Raw genomic sequence first — 14,488 nt, forward strand, 5'->3', positions numbered from 1 at the left:
CATGCAAAGGAGCATAATAAAAAAGAATGGGATTAGTCTTTGCAATGCTGTAGTTAAAAACAAATTTTATTATCTAATTTTCATCACCAATATGGGGACTTGAAAAGCTTCAAATTTTGTGGTTTGGTTGGTTTTGTTTTGTTTTTAATTGTAGAGTATGAAAAGAAAAACAGCAACACCAAAACAGTTAAATTGATGGTAAGGCTAGAAGAGCATAAGTAATTTATTCTGCAAGAATTGAGACTAGAGCTACTTGCAAAACAGATTATCTGTCCTCCAGAAAAAAAATTAAATTTTGAGATTTCTTTCATTTTGAAATAGAATGAAAAGTTGAAAAAATGACTATTTATTTATTTATTTTTTTTTTTTTATTTGGGAAAATCAATTTTTAGAAAGCTTGTACCAATTTTAAGGAACATATTTTGATTACATTGACACATTATAAAAATCCATGATTTTATTTTTATAAAATAGTTAAGAAAATTAAATGGCAAAATAAAAACCCTATGTTATTATCAAAACCTAGAATTCTATATGAACAATTAATTTACCCTTTTCCAAGTAACTTTCCGGTAAATTAAGATCTTCTGTAAAGTACTTGAAATTTGACAAATCAATCAGGATACTGGTACACTGATAATTTCTTACCTAGAACTACCAGAGAAGGATTATGTATCCTCCTCTGGAAATCAAGATAATTGTTCTTCAAGACTCAGAGTAAAGTCAGACTTTTTTTTTTTGTGTTAAATTTCTTAGCCAGCAATTTATTCATCCTTTTATTTTTCATTTCCTGCATAATTCTTTGTTGTATCACTTAACTGTAAATTAATCTTTCTGTCTCCTTTAAGAGAATTAATTATCTTTAAAACAAATATTATTTTCCTTTCCCCTTGTCATCTGTACAATCATTTGAACCTGTATTTATTTAAATAATCATATGTTCACACTATTTCAAATATATAGAGTTGGGTTGTATTAGGGTTTTATCGAATTCTGTGAGTGGATTCACCAACTCTAGCTGAATGTTGGATAACATTACATTCAATGTTTTAAATTCCTCCATAATAACTCAGTCACACAGAAGTTTGCAGGAAAACCATCACAGAGCTTGGTAGGGTCAAGGTCCCACCATCATCTGTGAAGACCATGAAGATAAAGACTATCAGGTAAACTTTGAGATTTATGATCAACATCAATATGAGGACCAAACAGAACATTTCCAACACCGGACTTCAAACATATATCTAAGCGTGTGATGACTTAGATTCATAGTGAAGGATCCTCTTGAGAGAATTCTTGGGAGCATGGGCAGAAGGTGGAAGGTGACTGCATTAATGAAGAGCACAAGATACTTTCCTTCAGCTCTGTTGTGACAACAGATCATAAAGGAACTCAGAGCCACGTGGTTCTGAAGATGTTAGCTGTTTGTCCATCTCTGTTCTCCCCATGTGTGGCTGTGCCTGGAGTGGGCTAATAGACCATGACAATAACTTGTCCCACCTGCATTTGTGGGCATTTATGTGTGAGAACACACCTGCAGAAGGTGTGTTCTCATCAAAACCAGCCGTCCTGTCTGGGTGTCTTTTACCGTCCATGAAGAGAAAGAAGTTGCTCTACACCAAGCTAAATCTTAGCTGTTTTCAAAGCCTACACAAGGGTGAGATGACTCCTCATCTGGAATAGCATATTCTTCATAAGTCTGACATAATAATTCCTTATGTTTACCCTGGAGACAAATGCAATCTGATGAAACTCACTTAAATGACTCCGCCAAAGACTAATTAGTGAATTAAACAGGGTGACCGTGTCCTAAAATTCTGTAAAACTCAGACTAAAGAGATTCACTTTAGGTTGCAGAGATTGGTCATGCTCTCACCATCCCCTCTCTGCATCTGCTTCCCAATTTTCAGTCATGCTGTTTTAACACATGAGAAAATTGAGCTTCCAGTGAGACTTGTCAGAAATCACACCTGATTTTTTTTATGGTGGAACACGCCTATCTCCTCATTGCACTGGCTTTTATATAAATGACAGCAAGGCAAGCTATGGACTTGCAGTATTTTAAGTGTTCTGCAGGAAGCACCTTGGGATGCTGAAGGAAAATAATGTATAATTAATATATGACAGATTCATCTACATTCCTTGCTTACTGCAGCATGGAAAGGGAGGAAGGAAAAATAAAAAACCTGGGAAACAAAGAAGCAGTAAAACAGGTATGATTAAAAAAATATGCTGCCTATATTTCCTGAAGTTTGAAATAGTGGTAGTAGTTGATGTTCTCTGATGATACCATAGACTTAAGGTCTGATTAATAATATTCCAGTCTGGGTGACTACCATTGAAATAGTAACAATTATTATTTATAATTTGCCTGCAATTGTACTGAGAAGTCCCAGACAGGGATTTGCACTCCACTGAATCAAATGCTCTAAAAATATGCAGCAAAAAGCTTCCAAACAATACCTCTCTGAAAGCATTCAGAATGTAAATTTAAAAAAAAAAAGTCAGCAGTCCAGATATAGGAGTCAAGAAAATATCAGCTTAATAAAATAGTGAGACGATTATGATAAGACTAAGAACTAAATACGTAAGTGTACATTTTAATTTAACTGTGGGATACTATCTCCATGTAGAAGTCAAGAAAAAACTTGCTTTCAAATTTAAAGGCTGTGCATACTGTAAGACTGAAGCAAATGAAGGAAATATTTACCTTTATCTGGCCTTTTTCACAGGGTTCACTGCACACAGATCTGATGATATTACTTTTCTCTGACCATATTTCATCATCGTCCATTTTCAGCTCACCATTGTCCCAGCTGCCAACATTGATATAATCAAAGTAGTCCTTCCCCATTTGTTTAAAATTCATGATTTCATATCTTTGGAAACAGAAAGGAGAGACATAGCTGAGTTGAGGAGAACATAATGAAATACTTCAAATTAAAGGAACACCATACAGTCAAAAATCAAGCATGTTGAAAAGAAGAAGAAAAAATTTAAAGACTTATGAGTACGATACCCTTGAGTATCTCACAGTAGTTTCTGTGATATCATAATCTTCCTTTTCCTTAGTATGTTAAGTTGGGGGCTTGGGGTGTTTTCTTTATTTGCTTTTTATTAAGTTTTGCTTTGCATTTATTGCTGGGTTTTTTCTGGTTTTTTTTCTATCACCATAAAAAGTTCCCCAAACACTCTGGGGTTAAGTGACTGTGTTTCTGAGAATGACTATTTATTTAAAGAAAACAATTAAATGAGTCAAACAAAATTAAATCTGTACAACTTCCAGCCCTGGAAGCCAATTGCATATGGAGCCCCAGTTCCCTCTACAGCAGATGTTGAGTAATCTAAACCTATAATGCCAATTCCTAACACTATGTCTTCCTCACTGTCTGCAGCTGCTTCTTCCCCTCCTGAGGGAAGAAGACGATAGATAAACTATCAAAGTGAGGTAGAAGCAACCTGTATGTGATCAAAGGAAAGTTCTTGTGCTGTAAGACTGCAAGATGAAATTTGGTGTGGCGCCCAGAGAGGAATCAGGCATCACTCTTAAGGCATAGAGTCCAGGAATCTTTCTTTTTTTTTTTCTTTCCCTTTTCTCTTCTCCAACATTGCATCAATAAATTCTGGTCTTTCCCACCTATACAGTCATTACAGTAATTCCTTGGTGATTGAAACACATTTAATTCCTTGTACAGTATGGTGTGGAAGAGAAAAATTACTCATGACTCAGTCCTAGGCTGCTTTTGGGTCAAAGATGGAGGTCATCAGAGTTTTCAGTTTCATGTTTCTCTTCCTCCTACTTTTCTCTTCTGTTCCCACACTGTTGCAGAAAATCTGTGGAGCCACGTAGGACTCCCTTTCTCCTACAGCTGAACACCAGCCCACCTTTCTGCCATACAGGCCTGTTCTTTTAGCACCTTTTTAAAAATCATGTTTGAAAAGTTGGGCAGCTCCCGAAGAAATTATTCCATGCTTTTCTTTGTCTCCTCTTTAGTGGATTTGGAATTAATATGGCTAAGCAATATGAAATTTACTGATGGAAAACAAGAAAACAATATACAAGTTTAAGAAGGTTAAGACAATCTTGGCTTTAGAAAAGCTGTCTCATAAACAAGGAGACATCTTTTCCCTGTCAATAGGCACCAAATTAGTCCTGAAGGCAAAGCATATAGACAGGGTTGCATTAAGAGTGGTATTGTAAGAGTGAAGTTCAATGTACAAATAAGGAAAATAACCTGCTCATTAAATCAAACAATCTCTTTAGTAAGATGCCCTGCTGGGTTTAGTTGGAGTAGAGTTAATTTTCTTCTTAACAGTGTCTGGTATAGGTTTGTGTTTTGGATTTGCGCTGAAAACAGTTTATAGTCTAGAGATGTTTTTGTTATTGCTGAGCAAGATTTATGCAGGGCCAAGGCCTTTTTGCACTGTCAAGTTGACAAGGAGGTTGGGAATGAATGGGAAATTGAGAGGAGACTCAGCTGACCCCAGGTGACCCAAGGAGTATTCAGACCACATGACATCATATTCAGTATATAAAGTAGGGGGAAGAAGGAGGAAGAAGAGGATGTTTGAAGCTATGGCATTTGTCTTCCCAAGTCACCATTATGCATGACGGAGCCCTGTTCTCTTAGAGATGTCTGAACACTTGCCTACCTAGGAAGAAATGAAAGAATTTCTTGGTTTGCTTTGCTTTGTTTGTGTGGGTGGCTTTTGCTTTTCTTGTTAAACTGCCTTTATCTCAACCCATGAGTTTTCTAGCTCTTGCTCTTTCTTGCAACAGAATCTCCCTGATTCTGTTGATGCAGAACTGAGCAAGCAGCTGCAAGGTACTTGGTTTCTGGCTGGGGTTAAACCATGACAGATGCACAGATATCTCTCTTAAATTTTGAGAAAACACTTTTAAGATGGACAAGCAGTAGCCATACTATATCTAACATCAGTATTTTTCCCGTGCTGATGTAAAAAAAAAAAAAAATTCAGGGAAACAGTTTTATGATATTGTCCTTCCATAGATCTCAAGATGCTTTGCATCATGAAAAATTCTGTCACGGTGGGGAAACTATGGTACAGCATAATCACACGCAGGGCAGGATCAGGACTGCAAGCATCCTCTAAAAGGAAATGAAAGTGGAATCTGACTGAATGGACAATGCGATATTACACACATTATATTGTTCTTGAATCTTTACAAAGAAGAAGAAATAAGCAAACACAGAATGAAAAATTTGTTATTCTTCTAGATTTTGAAATGGTTCACTTTCCATATTGTATAAAGAAGGAAATGTCCATAGCTTCAACAATGATCTCCTCAAAGTTGGAGATATGAATGCCAAACTGACACAAAATAATTGAATACAGATAATGCAAGCACAAACCCAAAGAAACAGACTTGTGTACATGGTTATAAACTAACTTTTTTTTCTGAGGTTCACAGCCATAGTAATAGTTTGTTGAGGATTAAACAGACTAACCAAAAAGTTAGCACAGAAGCCACAGTAGAGCCATTATTCAACATTGTCAGACACTGCCACACACCTATGAGTATAACTGTTAAAGCTTTCAGTTTAGGGTTTCATGGACAGACTAAGAAAAGTACTGCCAGTGTTCGACAGGCCACAGAAGCTAAATCCCCCCAGTAGTAGTTCCATGCATATATCACAAGGGGAATAGTGGAAAGGAACCTAACAAATTTAATACAGTATTGCCTCAATAAGTCTTGTCTCCCTTCTCTGTGGAGAACAGCATTGATGGATGCGTAGAAATAGCCAGACTCAGTAAGCCCATTGCTACAGTGAAGGTTCATGAGTCACTGGTTCCCTGGAGGCTCCTTGAGATAATACAGGGACAGTTTGTCACTTTAGGATAGGAGAGACCAGATGGTACAATAGCACATTTCCAGCAGTGCTCTAATCACTGTGCAAAATACTTGTTTCAAAACAGAAGTGCCATGATGTTGCTAGGAATACATATTCTACTGGTAGAACAGTCAAAACATCAGGATCGTGTTTTTTTTCTTGAAAGTTCTTTCCTCCTCAATTTCTTCTTTAGAGTTTTGGTAGTATTTACAGATAATTGTTATCTTCCTGAGGAATCATGGCTTCCATATTTTTTTTTTTCCCATGTCTGCTGACTCATATAAAACAAGTCCTACACTAGACTCTCTGCCTGCTTAAAACTCAATATACACATAAAGGACTTTGAAATAGGGTCAGGATTCAAAGCATCTTGTAGATTAATCATCTGTTGTATAATATCCAAACCTTTCTTCTGTACATTAAAATCCTGAGCTATCTAGGTCAGAAAGGCTTTTTATGTTCTGATTTCCTGCTTAACACCACCACCACAGTACAGCTTGAGGATTTAAATTCCTGTTTTACAAAGTAAAGATGGAGTTATCAGTGCAAGGGAACAGGGCAGTGAGTTGTTCCAGTATGACTGCACCATCTCCAAGCTCTTGCAAAAAGTGTTTGACAGTGCTTAAAAGACTATACACTACTCAAAACCTGGAAGTTAAAAATGGGGCTTCCTATAAAATCTTATTGATCATGAAAGAGAACAATTTGACTCAATGTTGTCTGACTTAAGCACATAAACTGGATTTACTGATGTGACTATTGTTGGACAATAGGGGACAAATAACTATGATTCAAAAGAAAACAAATTCTGGTACCACTTTGTAACCACACACAGTTCATGAGTTTGAGTAGACACAAATATCACACAAATCCAGGGATGCTGGACCTTGTTAAAATTAGGCTGTCCTGAGGTACACATTCCACATGATGTCCCCATGCTCTTCAGGGAAATACTTATATCCAATTGTGACTGAGCAAATGACTTCACATGATATAATTTCTTCATCATCTTTCTTAGAATTTAAAAATATCCAAGATATTCCATTAAATTCCTTGAAACAAATGGTGTTAAATTATTGTTGTTAAGAATGGCAACATGAGGAAAAGGAAAGCCAAAGATCTCTTTGCAATATTTAGATATTGCTATTGATGTTGTCAAGTCACATATTTGTATTTGGCAGTGACTAATCGCAGTCATTTTTATACAAAAAACTGATTGGAATGGGGTAGGATATAATCCACTGCATCTAAGCACCTTTAAAACAAAAAAGAAATCCTTTTAAAGAAGTCTGAGATGTCTCTTAAAAAGAATTTGGCCAGAAAAATTCAGACTTAACAACTTTCTTCAAAATTCAGATATTTGTAAAAATAGAAACATTTAGCAGAAGACAGCCTTGCTCATGCTAAAAAAGCTCTGAAAACAAATTTCTGTCTGAAATGTTCCTAGGTTTCTGCCAGTTTGTGCCTGAGTTCTCCTACTAGCTCACAGTGCCCTTCCTTAGAGTCTGATTCTGAAGAATTTGAAAATTTGTGTCTCCAGAAACAGACACAGACTGCTGTGTAGATGGTTGCCCTGCTTGCTTTTGAGGAGAATGCTGAATTTACAGGTTTGCAAATAGAACGAAGAAAAAAATCAGGTTTGAAATCACAGAAAGTTTTGGAAATGTCAAAATATTTTGACCAATGAGTTTAAATTTTCCAACCCATTTCTAGTAGGAAGTTAATGATTTCCTTTTTGTTCACATTAGTGGGAGGAGACAAAATTTAAATGAGTATATAGGATAAAAATTTTCTCTCTAATCATCTGTTTATATGGCACCATTAAAAAGATGTTTAAAACCTTCCAATAATATGGACATAACAGGTTATCTTAGACAATACTGGAGCAAAAGCAGTGAACGAGACAGAAAATACATCGAAATATAGGGAACAAATATACTTTGAATACTATCATACTTCCTGTTCTTCCTCTGAAAATTCAGTAGGCAGAAACCCAGAAAAATTCCCACCTCAAGATTGTTTCCAACGTGCATTTCTATGGATACATGTGTCATAGAAAACTTGTCTTATATTTTGTAGATGTATGTATACATATTTATGCATGTTACCAGCAAAATAAGCTTTGTTTAAATTCAATTTGTCTTAGAGTAGCACCGTATGGGTTGATAGCTTAGTGTGTTATGCAAGTGGAAAGATTTCATTTGGAATATATGTAAGCAGGTTTTTAATAATTCTAAAAAAATCCCAGATGCATCAGTACAATATTTCTGGTATTGTTTTAGTTTTCTTAATAAAAGAACTGAGTCTGCTATGACTGTTTATAGGTCAACCAAACACATACACTTAAACACCCAAACAAAGAGAGAAATAAGCTGTGGTGGACATCATGGTCTACAGACATAAAGGTCTGAAAACATATTGTTTTCAATAATAATACTTTTAAATGGTAGAGATGTAAATGCAAATTAATGCAGGAAGCTTTTACACCTGAAAGTCCATATCTCTAACTTGAAACGCCATAAAAAATGAACATAAAAAAATATTTTTTGCAAAATAAGCACAGGAATCAGGAAATGTAAAACTAGGAGTATGAGTATTAGCTGTGTTGTCAAGTCTGCACATACCTACTGCATCTCTGCTCTCAAACAATTTGACAAATGTCAACCTTACCTTCCTGGTGAATCACCATTCTCATCAAATAAGATCATGTCCCCAGAGACCCCGGTAAAGTTAGTCTTCATGAGGGATTCCAGGAGTTTCCGACCATCTATGGGCTTCATGGCATCACAGAGGCCCACGTAGCCTGGGCACAAGGACAGCTGCATGTTGTGGAGCCCATAGGCCATGGAGTATATTGCATTGATTACAAAGCCCATCTTGGAGTCCTGAACATGCTGCGTCCTCAGAGTCATCTGGCCTGTCAGGGAACAAGTAGAGGGTTTAGTGAATAGGACTGGGATGCAGCCAGATCTTCAGACATCTGCTGGTGGCTTAATTATTAACAGTGGGAAAAGTATTTTAAATGTCTTAAATAGGTCATAAAAGATGTTTTTATTGGTACACATGCTGACCATGTTAGAATAAAAATAAAGAAATGAAAGTAGAGGTTTTCTTTAAATATTGCATTATCCAGATTATATATTTCTCTCTGCAGCTCATCAGCTCACCTCACATATGTTGGTTTTAAAGTGCTGCTCTTCCATGTGTATCTTTAAAGCATGCACCATGCACATTATAACACAATATTTTAGGGAACCCGGAGATTTCTCTCAACCTGCAGAAATCTCTTCAAGCCTTCAGAAATATTAGTTGAAGTCTAAATGCTAATAAGAGGTAAACTCTCTAGAAACCTTATAAAAAATTTCCACTTCTGGAAAATCAGTGAACTCTCTTGCCCAGAGAAGTTGTCAATGCCCCATCTATGTCAGTGTTCAAGGTTGGGTGCCAGGTTGGGTGGGGGCTCTAAGCAGCCTGGTTTGGTGGAAGGTGTTCTTGTTCACGGCAGAGGAATTGGAGCTACGTTATCTTTAAGGTCTCTTCCAATCCAAGCCATTCTATAATTCTATGATAACACTTTTGTTTCAGAGACATGGAGATAATCCTCTGCAAACAGACTGACCTAGGCACCACTCCTTTACTGTACCAAAAGTTCCCCCCAATAACTCTCTTACTTCTATGTCTTTTGCTCCTCTCTATGAAGTGAGGATAACAATGCAATACAGATGAATACATTAAAATCTGTGAAGGGTTTGACAGTGTGGGTTAGGAAATTACTCTGTTTAGCCAGAATTGGTGAATCTTAATTTTTTTGGCTTGCAAAGCATGATGTTTGCATTTCTATTCTCTATTTATGCTTCTGTAAAATTCACAGAAAAAAATTCATTCAGCAGCACCTTGAATACCTTTATTTTTTTATAGCACACTTTTATTACTAACACAGCTTTCCTCTGTTGACAGCACCATGCAAACTAAGGAAGGGTAGGCTGGAATTTTTCTTCACAGCTGCACTCTGGTCACAAGATCTTTAATAATGGGGAAATGAGAAGAGTCAGAGATAAAACAACTGCATCAATGGTGCTGGATATTTATCTGACACCTAGAAAGATTTGTCTCTGGAGGCAGGACAAACAAAGCTCTATTAGAACATTTCCTCTGCTTTTATCAACCAAGCAATGATCCTAGGAGCTAGGGAGTCCCTTCTGCAGGCAGTAACAGGAATGTAGATAACCTGTCCACTCCATGAGAGTCTGCCTGCCACAGAGGCATTAGTGAGGGGCAGGGATAGTGCTCACACCTGCACATCTGAGTTGCAGAGGCCACAATCTGAGAAGTATTTTATGCCATGAGAAAATTGAGGCACACACAATCTTTTTCTTTAAAGAAATTAAGACTAATATATTGACTCTCAGGCTGACACTCATCCAGTTTGAAAATATACAGCCAGAAGACAAGAAACCATTCTGATGGGTAGGCACCTTTATTGGAAAAGGGTAAGAATCTCCAGCTGGGGATCAGTTCTGTCTTAAAGCAGGTATGCCTACATACAAGCACACCTTTTCAGTGGTGAACAAGAACATCACCCCACAATTCTAATCACTAAAATCTACTGCAGCACTGGAAACACCAGGAAGGATAATAAAACAGGAAGGGTTTGAACTGAAAAACACTGTGTGGAGGTCAGAAAGTAAAGAGATAATTGAAAGATTCCTTTTTCCCCTCTGTTTTATGTGGAACCTGGCACCACCATTTCCAGTCAGCCTCAGGAGCAGTGATTATTAACATTTTGGAAGACTAAACAATACAAACTTGAAGTATGTTAATGAAAAAAAAAACCTTGGAAAAACACACAGTGCTGCTTATTTGCTCTGTTCTACCATGGTATTTCTTTTCCCCAATTAAAAATAATAGGCATGAAAACTGCAACAGTGGAGTACATGTAAAACCCATATTAATTGAAATTAAGTGGAAAATTGAGCAAGCGTATTACAGTGCAATACATAAAACTTGTTTTAACCAATTATTCATCCACAAAATTAGCACCTTACACAACATGCAGTTAATTATAGTAGCCATTAGAATGAATCAGATTGCATTGGCAATATTATTTATCATAAAACAATATTTCAGCTGCTTTATTGCATATGATTGCTTAAAAATCTAATAGCTTCTTAATTCTTACTCTCCACTGGGCTTCGTGCTTCAATTTTATGAAATTATTATTCTGATTTTCTCTACACACTGAACCTCATTCCGTTCACCTGATGATTTATAATAAGCCTGCTTAGCTCTTCCTAGAAGCTGCTGGCAATTGGCAATGGACTTGTGAGGGATTTAGCTGCTGTGAGAATTTTAATATACTTCCTGCAGCTGGAGAACACATTCATCTGAGATATTAATTGCCTCACTTGGCTGTATAGGGTAAAATTCAACCTGTCAAGGTCAGTTTCTAGTACCACAAGATTCTGTTTTTAAGGTAAAATCACAAAAACTAAGACAAAATAATTTTATTTTCTCTTTTTACTATATTGTAATAAAGCCTTAAAAATGGCAACATTAAAAAACCCCAATCAAAACCAAGTCTAAATGTTACTTTCAACCCATTTCAGAAAGTATTTTGGCATGTCAGACTTGAATCATAAAAGTAACCCTTACTTACCCCAGTAACTCTAGCAGTGGTTCTAAGGGAAGGCCAAATACACAAGCTAAAAGGCTAAAAGGTAGTCTCTCACTCAACAACAAAAAACAGAAAACGTAACAATATTTTAAATCTATCTCGGCAACAATTATAATTTAGGTAGCCTTAAACACATTATTCACTCAAGAATTCTTGCATATTGTTCTTGCTGGAACTCTAGCACATAGTCTTACCCTTGCTACTCATCCATGAGTGCTGTCTTCAGTCAAGAACCTTTCCTGACACAAGGTCATGACATGGAAAGGTGGCACGGGTGAAATTAATGGGGATGATAGTGTTTGGTATATATCAACCTATTTATGAATTTATGCTGAAGTTTTTAAAAGGGCACATAGTGATAGGACAAAGGGGAATGGCTTTAAATGGAAAGAGGTCAGGTTTAGAGGAAGAAATTGAAGGTGGTAAGTCACTGGAACAAGTTGCCCAGATTAGCTGTAAATGCTCCATTCCTGGAAATGTTCAAGCCATGTTGGATGGGGCTTTGGTCTAGTGGAAAATGTACCTGCCTGTGGCAGGGGGGCTAAAACTACTTGATCTTTATGGTCCTTTCCTTTCCAATCCAAACCATTCTATTCCACGATTCTATTGTATGATTAACTGCACGGAGATGGCCCAGCACTAAACTCCTCATCCAAATTTGTTCTTTTCTGCTGTCAAGTCTCCAAAGCACACAAATATGTAGATGATGAAAAAGAAACATATTCTTTCACCGAGAAAGTGATTCCAACTAACAGTGGTTCATTTCTTGGATCTATTTAGAAACAATTAGTGTACTTATGGGCAGTGATCCAAGAAAGCACTTATGGATGCTGTTAGTCCCTGTGCATGGTGAGCCAGCTCTGGACTGCTTCCCACACTCCAGAGCTACTCCAGCAGCTCCCAGAACTGGTGGTCCTGGCTACCAGTGAGACTAATAAAATAGTTCTAAGAATGACTCCCTTCTTCCAAATATGGAAAAACAAAACAAACCAAACCTACATCTTTGCAGCAAATTCTGAAATTTGGCTACTGTTTCTAGTACTGAGCAAGAAATAAGCATTCCTCAATAGATTTCATTATTTTACAGATTTCTGATGTAAAATTTCATTCCTCTTCTTTTCCCCATGTTTTTACCCTCAAGGAAGATGAAATACTTGCCAACTTGTGTTACTACAAAGCCTCATCAAGCAAGGATGCTAAAGAGTGCAAAATTGCTATGGTTCAATATTCTTTTTCTGCTTTTTTAACTTTTCCAAAGATGAAAATACGTTGCATTTTAAAGAATTAATAAAGGGTAAAATGAAGACTGAAAATACTTTACATTCTGGGCAATCCCTCAACCCCCTTATTTCATTCCCTGAGGAGAAACAGGAGAACAAAATATGAGACACAATATTGGAAAATATTTTTTTCAAAGTGCAGAGCAATATGTTTGCTTTGCAATGAGTTTAGCACTGAAATGAAGGGAAATTGTTAGTGTTTATTATTATTATTATTATTATTATTATTATTATTATTATTATTTTAAAAATTCTCTGTGATCAAAAAGTGGTTTATTACAAAGTCATAAGAGACATTACAAAGGAAACCACAGGCATATCCTACAGTCTCTAATTATTTCATAATGTTTCTCCATGATTATATTACAATTTAGTTTCTATAAAATTTCCATAAATATGCCATTAAAATATTCAGTGATTCTTTGTGCTGTTTTGTTTTGAGGGACACGAGGCTGATGGAAATGAGCTCTAAGTTTGATGGCAAATATGTCCCACATTCACATTCTGCTCACAGTACTTGAAGTCCATCAACGGATGTGTTTTCCTATATTTTCTTTCCTTTGCCTTACTGAATTTCTTAGACAAAATCAGGACAACAGGGTAACCTTTTCAACAAAACCAAGGTAGTGCCTGTCTTCTGCAGGATATAATGTGTGGCTTCTTAGCTCTGTCAGCAGGTCCATGTTATCCCTGTTGTACTCCTTGGGAACACGTGTAACTTTGCCTGGATCTGTATGCTCTGGATGACGTCACCAAGTCACTCATCCCAGAAACATGCACTGAAGAAATATGTGGTATCTTGTAAAACAGAGGAAAGGTTGTACACAAGAACCATATTGTTCATATCTAGTTAAATTCTCCTTGTTTAAAGATATAGAAAAACGACTGATTTTGGAACCTTTTCCAAAGTCTGTTATCAGAGCTTTCTAGCAAAGCAATGTGAAATGATAAAGTAGCTTTCAGTTCTGTATCATTTGTAAGGTTCTGGGTATATTTTTCTACTAAAAAAATCAATTGCAGTAGTTTATTTATTTATTTGTTTTCCTTTTTTAATTTATTACAGGCTCTTGGACTGAAGAAAAGAGGTATTTCTTGCTCTTTGGGAAATTTAATGCAGTTCAAATATCCTTTTTCTCTGGGAAATGTCATTTTGATGCTGAGGCAAAACACATAGCATAAAACTGAAAAATGTGAAGGTAAATTAATAGCTTGAAACAAAGTTTTCAGTGTTACTGAGATAAGAAAACAAAAATGACCCATTTTAATGCTGCTATGGAACATTTTTGAAATTTGACAAGTACCATCCAGTGTAATTCCCTCACCCAATGTTTTTGACCAGTTCTAACTCACTCTTCTTAACCAAAAGCCAGTATCAGCTCTGTTACATTTTACATGTTGAGTGGCATCAAAATGTTGAGAATGACTGAGAGACCAAATTCAATGTATTGAAATCCAGAGATAACTTCCAAAAGATTTTTTTCAGAGTACTTATTTGACTTTGGTATTTTACATCTATTTAAACCTGCACAGCCATGGCATTCTCAGAGTGCTCACAAATCGGACAAGAGCCGGACCTTCATCCCTGGGTGCCCACAAAACAGTGGCAGTCTGGCTTCCCTTGTCAATCAGCAAAAAAGATCAACAGCAATAGGTAGTCCTAGGAGAAGGTAAGTAAGTAA

At 36.5% G+C, this 14,488-nt stretch overlaps 1 protein-coding gene across 3 annotated transcripts in view; it reads right to left on the minus strand.

Moving 5' to 3' along the window:
• The window catches only part of GRM5 (glutamate metabotropic receptor 5), a 228,831-nt gene that overhangs the window by 34,323 nt on the left and 180,020 nt on the right, over nt 1–14,488 (minus strand). For all 3 annotated transcript variants that reach the window (XM_053934655.1, XM_053934653.1, XM_053934652.1), the window contains exons 4-5: nt 8,526–8,772; nt 2,711–2,879 (exon numbers count right to left, since the gene is read on the minus strand). In XM_053934655.1, the coding sequence (XP_053790630.1) occupies nt 2,711–2,879; nt 8,526–8,772 (416 nt within the window). The remainder of the gene's footprint in view (nt 1–2,710; nt 2,880–8,525; nt 8,773–14,488) is intronic.

This window comes from Vidua chalybeata, chromosome 2, assembly GCF_026979565.1.
Source record: "Vidua chalybeata isolate OUT-0048 chromosome 2, bVidCha1 merged haplotype, whole genome shotgun sequence".
NCBI classification, from domain to species: domain Eukaryota; kingdom Metazoa; phylum Chordata; class Aves; order Passeriformes; family Viduidae; genus Vidua; species Vidua chalybeata.